At 46.8% G+C, this 12009-nt stretch overlaps 1 protein-coding gene across 1 annotated transcript in view; it reads left to right on the top strand.

Moving 5' to 3' along the window:
• Positions 1 to 11456, top strand: part of PLEKHO2 (pleckstrin homology domain containing O2) — a 28916-nt gene extending 17460 nt beyond the window's left edge. Inside the window, exons 4-6 of the mRNA XM_065847651.2 lie at positions 1368 to 1472; positions 4371 to 4469; positions 6703 to 11456. Coding sequence (XP_065703723.1) covers positions 1368 to 1472; positions 4371 to 4469; positions 6703 to 7944 — 1446 coding nt within the window. The 3' untranslated portion in view covers positions 7945 to 11456. The remainder of the gene's footprint in view (positions 1 to 1367; positions 1473 to 4370; positions 4470 to 6702) is intronic.
• Positions 11457 to 12009: the final 553 nt, after the last annotated feature.

The raw sequence follows: 12009 nt of genomic DNA, 5'->3' as shown, positions 1-12009 counted from the left end.
CACCTGTAAGAGACAGATAATTTCAGTTGCTCTGAAAAGTAATTTGTGAAGCCCCCAGATATTCTAGTGACGAGCAGCAAAGAAAAGATTGTTGGGGGAATCAGTAATTCTGTTTTCAGGGCAGGGCTTGAGCTGAGTGCAATCAATATGACATATTGACCGATGAGGATACAACATACGATGCAGTGGCTCAGTAAGAAGTGCTGCCTCTCTCATTAGGGACAGTGCTGCAAGAACAAGCCCAGCAGGCTGAGTCTGGGCTGCCCCAGCAACGTTGGGATTGCCTGATTTTTAAGTGCTTGATCTTGCAGCTTCGATGATGTTCTTCCGCACAAGAGCATTTCTGTGTACCTGTGCAGTGCGGATTAGGGCACCACAGGGAGCTATTTGGATCCAAGCCAGGCTGCCATAAAGCCACCTGGAACATGAAGATGATATTTCTTCACCTGAAGTGTACATAGTACTGGGGAGGTGCTCAGAGAGCAGAGCAGTGGAATAAATAACACCCTCCCTATTGTTCCTGCTGAGGTCAAGAAGAGATTCAAAACAGTGAGCACAGCCCTGGGACTGGCCTGGAGGAAGGCGAGAGCTGGCTGAAGGGAGGACAGGCCGTACAAACATCCATTGCTCCCTCCTTATTTGTGTCCCGTGCTTCTTGCCAGCTCCCTCTTGTATGGCCAGCTTTTTCCTGCCTCTTAAGACAGCTGCCCAAATCCCAGAAAGTGTTTGTCTGTAGTGTTCACTGCTGTATTGCTTCATTTGCGAACAGAAAAAGATACGGTTAATTTTTTCACTTACATTGTCCTTATGCCTCATCACATCTGCGCTCAGCTGACTCAGGGTTGGTGCAGCCAAGGTCAGAGCCCTGGATTCTCGTATCAGTTCTGTTGTGCAGAGCCGCAGGAACAGGGAAGCAGGCAGAGCCCGCTGCACGCAGCCTTCCCATTGCTCTCGGCTTGCAGCCCATGGGGAAGCTGAAGAGGAAAGTACTTTAGTGCACCTGACCCAGCACAAAGTGACACGGACTTTCAGTCTGACTCTCTACACAGTGTGACCATTCAGTGTACAACTCGCTGCTGCTCTAGGAGCTATTCTGAGCATTTTGCAGAAGGAAGAAACTCTTACTTTCTTACTACTTTAGTTATTATTTGCAAAAATAAAACTACAGCAACAAGCTGTCAAGCATAACAAAATCCTGTTCACAGGAGCTATGAAGTGAAGTACTTGCAAAAGCGCAAAGGAATCTGTAGTTTAAACACAGGCTGGAACGGGATGTTATATAGAAACTGAAGTGATAGACAGCATAGAGCTAGCTCTCTGTTCCTGACAAAGAATGCTTGGGCAAAATTCTCTCTCTGCTCTTGCAGGTTCATGATATCAAATTTCAAGCTCCAACTTTGGAAGAAAAGGAATCATGGATAAAAGCTCTTAATGAAGGGATCAATAGAGGAAAAAACAAAGTATTTGATGAGGTAAGAGGAACTGTTTCCAAACTACAATATTTCTCTGTCAGTTCACACGTGCTGCTTTTTTAGCTAAAAGCAGGACTTGCCGGAGCCCCCGTGCTCCCTGTCCTTCCTGGCATACCAGCCATGGTCGAAGGAAAAAGAAAGATGATATTCAAGGCAAACCAGGTCACATCCCCACAGGCTGGGAGCTTTCAGCCACTTCAATTCCCAGCCCAAGATGGTAGAACATGTTAAAATCCCTTTGCACCATCCTCTGTCTTGCTGCTTTTCCCTCTCTCCTGGCGGGGCTTAGATGCAGGGAGGCAGGGGCCGCTGGTTGAGTAGATGATGTACCGGGGGGATGGTCTGTGCTGCTAAGAGCTGACATCTCACCAAGAGGCCCACGGGACACAAGAGCTCACCAAAGTCACTGTGAGATGGTCTGATGGCTTCAGTGGGTTTGGGATCAGTAAATGCAGGAGTGTTCCCGTGTCTGGATGGAAGTGGCTGGTGCAGAAAAGCAGCTGTGATGCTGAGTTAGAATCATAGAATAGTTTGGGTTGGAAGGGAGCTTCCCAGCTCCCCCAGTGCCAGCCCTGCCATGAGCAGGGACATCTTCACCAGCTCAGGTTGCTCAGAGCCCCGTCCAGCCTGGCCTGGGATGTCTCCAGGGATGGGGCATCCACCACCTCTCTGGACAACCTGGGCCACACTCTCACCACCCTCAGGGGCAACAATTTCTTCCTCATGTCTGGCCTGAATCTCCATCCTTTAGCTTAAAACCATCACCCCCTGTCCTATCTCAACAGGCCCTGCTAAAAGTCTGTCCCCATCTTTCTTCTCGGCCCCTTTTAAATACAGAAAGGCCGCAATAAGGTCTCCCTGGAGCTTCTCTTCTCCAGGCTGAACACCCCAACTCTCTCAGCCTGTCCTCCCAGAGCTGTTCCATAACAGAGTGGTGCAGAGCTGGGGCTGCAGCCTGGAGAGACCCGTCTTCCCACATTCCCCACCTGGAAATTGAGGTATTTGGTTAGGACATATCCCAGTCTTCAGGACTGGAAAAATCTGAAGTGACTCAGACGACCAGCTATTCTGCCTGCAGTCTGGAGAGAAGTCTGGTGGAAAGTTACTCCATGGCCCCAGCCAAACCTGCTGCCTCTCAGCTGGCCCCAGCACACCTGTGCTCCCAAATTCTTCAAGGATGAAAATTGTACATCCAAGAGCCTGACTAACCTTGCCCTGCTCCCCGTCAGGTTGTAAATCAGCCCTGACCTAAACCAAGGGAGCGGTATCTATTCTGCAGTTGTTTCAGTAACTGAAAGGAAGTTCGCAAAACCACCATCACGGGAATGACTCAGGAAGTAACGCACAGGGTAATGAGGGGACGAAGCAATTGGCAAGTTCTGTTTTGCAAAAGAAACTGAAACAATGCGTAAAAGTTTTGAGAGGAGGGTTAAGCGCTGTAGATACAGGGCTAGAGATGTGAACTCTGAGAGCTTGGGCTTTGCTTTTATTCTGCAGTGGGCAAAAGCAGGAGGAGAAGCTGGGAAATTCTTTCTTTGCCAAGGCAAATGTCACTCGGTGTCAGGTTTTTACTGGTGGTGGGGTGTAGCAGTTCCTCAGGCCCTTGGAGTGAGTGGGAAGCGGCACATGGAATTAAAGGGACCAGCTGGAACCAGCAGCAACCCAGGAAGATAAAACCGAGCAGCAGAGAGCTTAGCAGCTGGGTTTGCTCTCACGTTTTGGTGGGTGGGAGGTGTGATGTCCTGTAATGCAGTGGTGCTCAGCCCTTGCTGAAGTGACCCCATGGCGGCTCTGAGGTGGGCAGGGAACTCTGTACAGCCCCTGGGCAGCACAGCGAGGTGGGATCTTGGGTCACCTCCCTGCCCTGGGGTTATCCTCCTTCTGAGGACACAGCTTCTCAGAGGGTGGCAGCCTCTAATTCTCCTTCATTCCAGTAAGGATCAGACCACAGATTTAAAGTATTTCTGCACAGGCCAGGCACAAGCTAATGGGTCAAGCACTCAGCTGGCTTGGATTAGCTGTTCTCTACTGAAAGAGCTGTAAAACCACTCTACCATCTCAGCTGGGGATTGGGGTCCATTTTGTTCCTTTTAAATCCCTGTTTCACCCTCACTAGCTTTCCTATTGTACAAACTTGTGACCAGCAAACCAAGGACACGCTGACATTTCACCATCCCTGGTCACTGGTGCTCCTCTCTACGTGGCACAGACTCCAGCCCTCGGCCACAGCAGCATGCGTGGGTGGGCAGTCACAGAGCCAGTGCAAAAATTACCTGCCAGGGGGCTGGGACCTCCGCCCCACGTGTGGGACGCAGATTTGTCATCTGATTCCAGGCAATAAAGGTGTTAATTCAGCCAGAATTGCGATTAATCCAGGTCACTGCTCACACCTTCCCTTCAGCATCCTGCAGTCATTAGAGCTGTTGCAGGGAAGGTCTGTAACGAAGCGCTGCTGATACAGTTCACCGTCGGGTTACGGTTATTAATGAGCTTTCACCTCTAAGATGGCAACAGCAATTTCAGTGCCGTGCTTTGCCACATGCAGGAGCTGATCCGAACCCAGGCTACAGTGAGGACAACAATGCTGCCTTGTGTCCTTCCTTCCCTTTAGGGAGAGGGGAGGTCAGTGATCGCAAACCTCTGAAGGTCTGATGCTTTGGTTTGGAGTTAGATAAACACAGCTCCTTGTAGGACAGATATACCTTAAATATCCATCACACATGCCGGGTTTTGCAGGCAGGCTGTAACTAAGATCCGAGGCAAAGACTGTAGAAGAGAGATATTCAAGAACACTCCTGGGTCCAAATGCCACATCCCTTCACGTGTGACTGTGAGAACTTTACAGATAAATCCTCAGAAATTAATGACCCTCTTCCTTTGTTCTTTCCCCTGTTAAAGGTGAAAGTAGATGAGAGTCTTTCCTTGGACCACGTAACTCGGGACAGGGTGAAAATGACCCAGGGACGCCGGCCGCCCACGAGAAGTCACCTCAAGGAGGTAGGTGCAAGCCCTGGGGTGAGTCATCTCCCCAGCTGGGAGCACCAGCAGCTGCAAAACCCCAGGTAAAAGCCCAGGTACAGAGATCCCAGAGAAAGCTGAGAGGGAAACAGCTTCCTTCAGGAACGACTGCGCTGGCTCCTCTCTACCAAAGCTCCAGATTCCCATAGATCTGTAGGTGCTGCAACACATTATGATATATTCAGCTTCCTATAACTCACGAGCTGCTTCACCATCTGCTGTGAGCCATTACAGTTTCACTTTAATCAGAAGAGACCGAAGCTCCTAAATTTATTTTCTAAGAAGGGATGATATGGTAGCCACAGTGGTCTGAAGGTAGAAGAACCACACGGTCTATGGGGAGAAGCTGTATTTTTTATTAAGCTAACTGGAAAAAGCAGACAAGCCTTCAAGCTCATAAGCCCTTTCTTAGGTCTGAAACTGAATACATTATTTTCCCAGGCAGTTTTATGGACTAGCCAGTCTACTCTTAACTGATTTTCTGGATCTGTTACTTAAAAAAAAAAAAGAAAGAAAAACCACCACAAAATAAACTCGTGGTTCATTTCTGTGGGAGAGGTTCTTAACTAATGTTTGATTCCTGTGATTTACGAAAAGCTTTCCATAGACAGATATTTTAGCAGAGCATTAATCTCAACCAAGGAAGTTTTTAAAATCAAACCTTCTTCAAACTTCCAAGACTGACTTATGCGTCTGCACAGCACTCAGATGCAGAAAATAAGATGCCCCAAGACTTTTTACTTTGCATAGAAATTTAAGGAGAGTGTCTCTTCTAGAGAAATGCATGAGAATGAATCATAGATTCCCATCCACTCCTCCAGAAAACCGCAGAAGAAAACATGACAAAAGTCACAGCAGAAATGAAATGTTGATTCTCTGTTGCCTAATACAGGTTTGGTAAGGTAGGAAGCCCTTCCCTAGGCATTAGAAAGTTCTTTCTGACCAGCTCACTATTTTCATGAGATACCTCTGAGGTTCATGCCTGTAAGACCTCTCACCTTCAGCCAAATTCAGGGGAACCTAGCTTACAAATTCAGAAGCAGGAATGAGGGGAAAGGGAGGGAAAGAGCCTGCAGGAAGATGTGTATCGCGGCTGCTGGCTGCCATATCATGAAGGAAATGGGATGAATTATGATTTTCGGTGTCAAAGCAAGCCAGGTGAGGATGGGGCAGGGCCAAGCTGCCAGGATTCAGCTTGCCTCCATTTCTCTGAGGGGCTGGAAAGGCAAAGAGAGACTTTAACTAAACTCCCTGCAGTGCAAGAGCCTGGCCCTGTCTGCAGCTCTGCCGTCGTGTGGTTTTGGGTTCATCACACAGGAACTGTCACTCAGTTTCTCCCTGTGGGGTACTGAGCTTACACGCTGCAATGAATTTACTAAGTCCATCCTTTTTAGGAAAAAAAAAAACAAAACCAAACCCTACTAGAGTGATTTGTACAAAGCCTGTGGTTTGAAGGAGGTTTAACCAGCTGCGGCTTGGCCCCGATAAGACAGGGATGATGTTGGGTTGGAGGAAGCAAGCACAAGGCAACAGTATTACAATAGTATCCCTGGCCAAGTGATCTAAAGATCAACTCCTTTTCTATGTTAAAGTAAAAATATGACAGTCCCGAAAGCAGAAGGTGGACGTGCTTTTGGTTGGCACGCTGTAAATGAAGGAGATAGAGGGATCCAGCTACCACAGGATGAAGAATTAAAATATAACAGCTGACCACTCAGCAACAACAGAAAAACTAAGAAATAAGGTTATTGTGGAAGAGGCTTTGAGGTGTTCTTCTCAAATGAAGTATTAAAGTAAGTTCTGTGCTTTTGTCCTAATTCTTGACTGCTTATGGTTATTGCCTTTGATATTCTTGTGCAAGTTTCTGCACTATCGGGCAGAAAATAACTCAGCAACCAAAACACTCGTGATATTTACAGAAAGTGTTGGTCTGGGGAAGAGCGGGGCTATGCAGGGGGATGGTGATGCTGTGGGGAAGAACCTCAAGCTCTTGAGCTACAAAAAAAGCTGCTCTTAAGAGCATCAGTTTTGTTATCAGTCAGATTTTCTTGCATTTTCAACATATTGAAGTACAAATGAGGTGGATGTGTGAAGCAGCAATCCCTTGTTTGCCATGCTGGTTGCGAGCCTTGCATTTTAGTTTGAAGTCAAAGGATAGAGCACAGGATTGATGATCGGATGGATATTGAGAAAGTTTTCTCTTGCATTTCAGGCTGCGAAGTCTACATCGGATGGTATCCTGCGTCTAGATCTGGATATAGTGGACAATGGACCACCAAACTTTGATTCCACCACCAGTGAGAGCGACAATGCACCACCTCAGAAAGAGACTCCAAAGCCACCTATGCCTCCTACAAAACCCACTGGCACAAAAGAAAACCAAGATGCAGAGAACAATGTTCCTGACCAGGAACATAAAAAACCTCTGTCTCCTCCATTGCCTCCAGATAAGAAGCTGAAGGAAGGCATAGCATCGAAGGACAATGTAAATGCCAAGGAAGAGGACTCTGTAAGCCTAGAGGAGAATGTGGAAGGATCTCAAGCACCAAGCGAGGAGAACAGAGAGAACCTCACTGAGGACAGCAACCGGGGCACAGCGAAAGCTCCAATTCCTCTTCCTAAGAGTGTGCCAGACAAGCTAAAAGTTGCTTGGGACCAACCAGTCCCTGAACCTAAAACCACAGAAGACTTGAAATCGTCAGGAGACAGTAGCAAAGACAACCTTGCTGAGGTTGCCACTGCAGATGTTACAAAGCCTCCTGCTCCTCCTCCTAAGGTTCTGTCTGAAAAAATGCTGGCCACGATGAACTCCAGCTGTGGTGAGCTGGACACTGGGGCTTGGGATGACCTGGAGTCTGGCAGCTCCAAGCCCACGGTGAATGGGATCACAGCCAGCGAGCTGGCAGAGTCCACATCCCCAACAGCTGAAACTGAAGAAGGAAATGGGAGAACCTCTGCCGAGAAGGAACAGCAAAGTTCAGCAGAAGAGACAGAGACTTCCTTAGCCACAGAAACAGGCCACGAGAGTGTAAAGGCAACTATTGAGAAGAAAGCATCTGTAGAAAACACTTCAGCTCTTAAACTTCGCAGTTCCTCTCTGGGAGACTTGCTGTCTGATTCCAAAAATACACAGAGAGCACTTCCAAGCCAAGGTTTCCTCAAGGATTCCCATCACTGCTTAGCTAAAATGGAGGAGAAAGTTGCTAATGAAAGGGAAAAAACAGAAAAACTTCTGCAGAAGGTTTTACGTGAAGGGTTGGAACAGGGCCAGGAAGGGAATGGGCCCCCAGTGATGGCAGAGACATTGCTCAATGAGGCAGTAGAACAACTTCGGCAAGCTACACAAGTTTTGCAAGAAATTAAAGGTCTTGGGGAACTGAAAAAAGAAGCAACACAGAAACAGAAAGAAAAGCAAAAGGATCTAGTGACTCTTTATAGGAGAAGTGCTCCCTGACATACTCTTCAAAGAGACTTCTTTCTCAAAATCAAAGCTAAACATTTGCCATTTATGATTTGTACCATTGCTAGGCCAGTGTTTAAAAGATGGTGTTTTGCTGCGCACACCATGTTTATGGGACAGAAGTGAGCTTTCAGTTATTGCGTCTTTCTCTCTTTCTTCATGCTGTACATACCAATCCAGTTTTAATCCTCTTAGCACAGCAGAAGGTTACAGGACATTGAAGAGTTTCAAAAATGTGAATGCTCTCCAAGGACTCAGTCCAAAGTCCTTTTGATGGATCAGGCCTTAAAAATTACTGGTAATCAAACCAAGCCAGATTTTTGAAAGGAGCAGAATAGCTATTGTAGCAAAAGCCCCTGTCTATCTGTATTTACAGGCAAGCAGATACCAGATTGCACTGGCACCTATCTGGTTTTCCCAGTTAAATCGTTCAAGGCTAACCATAGTCAGTGTTTGTTCACTTGCTGGCAAGGTTTCCCAGACCACCTGGCCCAGTGACATCTAGGAATGTCAAGATAAATGGTTTAACCTTCTCAAAAAATACTCATAAAACCACATCCACAGTTCAAAAGTGACCTCACACAGAGGCAAATAAAACCGGCCAACTCCTGACTACAAGTAGTGTCCCCAGATCCGGAGCAGCTGCACGAGGGCCGTTCTGAGTCTGGATCTGCAGAGCTTTAGGTGTCCTAAACACCGTCTAAGTGAACGCGAGTCTCAATGCATCATTGCCAGGCAAGTATTAATTGTTCCTGTTTTATTAGTAGGGAAATTGAGGAAGAGAGCAGGTTACACTTGGCCGTTGAAAGAGTTTCTTTCACATTTATTATGGATGACCATACCTATATAGTAATTCTGAATCCCCTCATGATTGCTGGGAACAATTAGCCAGACATTTGGAGAGCTTGTCTCCAAGAGATCTCCAGGAGCTTCCTGGGAGCGCTGTCGTGAAGAACCTTTAAAGATGCGTGTTCCCTTAGCTGTGGGCTCATCCCTGTTGGTTTGGGACATTAACTGACAGGAGCACACACATTGGGCAGTGGGTCTGGATGGGATCCCATTTCCTATTTATCACATCTACCTGCTGTGTCCTGGCAAGCACGAGAATTGGGGTTTGGCACAGACGTCTGTAACCGGAGCACATGGAGGGAAAGGCATTTTGCACGCACAACTTTGGGTCTGGTCCCAAGTGGCTTACATATATTAAAATAAAAAAACACATTGCTACAGAAGGGTCTGAAGAAGGCATTGGAGAAGGCTCTGGGACAATTCCCACAGCTTCCCAGCCCACCTGTTGAAAGCAACCACAGTTCCCGTGATCTTTAGTGATTATGGCTGTGATAAAATAATGTATTTACACCACTGCTATATAGCCCTGTACCTGAGCTGCTTCCCCTCCCCTGATCTCTGTATTTGCTCTGAGGAGAATTGTATGACAGCCCAAAGGGCTTCTCCTTTGCTGGAGCCAGGCTCTGGAAGCACGGAAAAGGGCAATTTTCCCAGTCTGGTTTTAAGGAGAGACACGCTACCTAAGATCTTTTCTCTCTTTTACCAGCACGGCTCTCTTAGCTCACCCATTTCTTTTCCTTCTGGTCTTTCTGTTATAATTTCCCAGGTTCCACAGGCTGCAATGAGCTGCAAACACCTCCCCATAGCAGTAAAGCTTTATCTGAGCCTCTTCTTAGGCTGGGGCAGTGGGCACTTCAGGTCTGAGCATAGAAATATCGGCTTTGGGCTTCCAAACACCCTGGTTTTGACCACCTGGAGTCACCAAGGCAGGTAGTGACTAGAACTGATGGTAGTGACTAGAACTGATGCTTCTGCCTCTTTTGACTAAAGCAGCCTGGGTTTCAGTGTTCTGTCCCCTTCTCAAGACAGCCATAGACATCACATGGGAATTCAGTTGTTGTTCTCTCACGTGGAAAGTTCTACACAGTCAAACACTCAGGGCTCAGGTGCCAAAAAGCTTTGCTTTGAGACAAAAAGATTCCTATGTCCTAAGCCCACTCCCAGGCATGTAGCCTGGAACAAACTCTGGATCTGTGTCATTTGCTGCTGTCAATTCAATGTGAACTATGGGTCTTATTTGCCTTTCCAGACACACTTAGTAGAAGGGCTAATAACAGACAAAATATTCAGTGCCTATTTGCTATCTAAATGTATATTTCTGTATGTGCACTTTTGTTTACCGAACACTGTGTGGTATGAATGTGAGCTGTCAGAACCTGGTGTGCACTGGAAGTTGAGGGACATCAGCTTCAGAGAGCAGGCAGGCTTTTGCAAGATGCAATTCTATTACAAGAGATAAATTAGATGGGGAAAAAGCAGTTCCTGCAAACAGAAAGACACGCAAACCAGGGCAAATTCTGGGTACAGGTTCATATCCCAAAGCTGAAGCCAGTTCTGAACTCCAGGATGGGCAAATCAAAGCCTGGAACTGAAAACCCAGGAGAATTAAAGCAGCTTATGGGATAGTTCAGTCCCCTAATTAATATACAAATGCTTTTGCTCTTATGGGTGTTTTCTTGTGTTCTGTGGATACCCATTTAGCAAAGCACTGATGAAAATACCCAGACATCCCTATCTGTTACAGCCAAACCTACAGGATGTGCTTATATTTACTGTATATTTTTATATTATACTGAATATTCTGATGAATAAATGTCTGACATTTTACTAAATACCCATCAGTAGGAATCTGAACAGATAAAAAAAAACCTCTCTGTTAGGAAATGGACAAGTTAAATCATTTTACAAGCTACAGCTAATTACTGTATTTGCTGTACTAACAGAACTTACTAAATTTGTATTATGTCTTGTAAATAGGTATAACTTAAATGGAATCTTCATAGCACCCGGCAACTCTACTGCTGAAAACGCTATGCTAGCGACTTTTTAACTATTTCTTCTAATATGGTTAGCAGTTTCATCTTAAAATGTCTAGGCTGGCTGTAAGCCCGATTCACCTAGGCTTTGCAAAAAAAATGCACCATGTTCCTTTGGCAGTTTTCCCACTTGTTCTGCTCATTCTGGTCATGAGCCAGGTCCTCCCTAGGGCTGGAGAGTGGATTCTCCTGCATCTGCTTTCTGGGGTGATTTTATGTGCTCGTCTGAAAATGGCAGTGTCAGAAACAGGATCCTGGGCTGCTCTGACCTTACACCACAACTCCCATCTTCAGCGTACATCCTGCCACCATGCACTTTTTTTTTTTTTTTAAAATCTTCCTTTAAACTTACATTTAAACTTGCATCTAATTTCTGGCTGCACTAAGGCTGGTTTATTTGTGCCTGAAAACCCCCTGGGCATGGAGTGCTGGGGTGTTGGTCTGTGTCTGGGGCTGTGCCACCAGGTTATGTGTCTGTGACAGGAAGGAAGCGAGTTTGCAAGCAAGCCAAGTGTGGGTGACTATCTGAAAAGCAGCTGCTGCAGCCTGTGGAAAGGCAGCACTTTGTCTCCTGCTTGTAAAAGAGCTTTGAAATTTGGCAATAAAACCCCTTTCTAAATATCAGCTGTTTAAGAGCCGTTTGTCCTAAACAGGAGGAAAGAAGAGCCACCAGGACTGTCTTTGCTGCAGAGGAGAGCGCGTTGCACGGGCTGTGGTCAGGCTGGGGTGAGCTAAACGCTGTGCTAACCACAGACTCGGAGGAAGGAGAAACACTGGGGGCTATGGCTGGCACCAAGCTGGAGCTGAGCAGTTCCGAGTCACCCATGCTCGGCTCCCCTGGCCAGAAAGCACAACCACAGCCAGGATCTGTTCCTGGTCCTTCTGGAAAGCATTGGGAAGCATCCTTGCTCCCCGCAGCCACCTCATCAAGTGCAGGCTCCAGCAATGCTGTCTGGGCTGCCCTTCATACCTTCGCATGGACTCTCTGGTGTCTACAAAATGTTGAGCTCGCTCAGAAGTCATCCCCTTCATGGTGAGCGACACCAGAGCTGCGTTCCTCTGCCCAGATGCCAGTAAGCTACAGGATGATAAGCTGGTATCACAGTGACCGCTTCCCTTCTGCGAAAACTGGGTAGAGACTGGTCAGTAGGTTCAAAAGTTATGAGGAAGCAGG

The sequence above is a fragment of the Patagioenas fasciata genome, chromosome 12 (assembly GCF_037038585.1).
Source record: "Patagioenas fasciata isolate bPatFas1 chromosome 12, bPatFas1.hap1, whole genome shotgun sequence".
Classification (NCBI taxonomy): domain Eukaryota; kingdom Metazoa; phylum Chordata; class Aves; order Columbiformes; family Columbidae; genus Patagioenas; species Patagioenas fasciata.
Note: the sequence above shows the minus strand (reverse complement) of the source record. Positions and strands in the feature narration are given on the sequence as shown.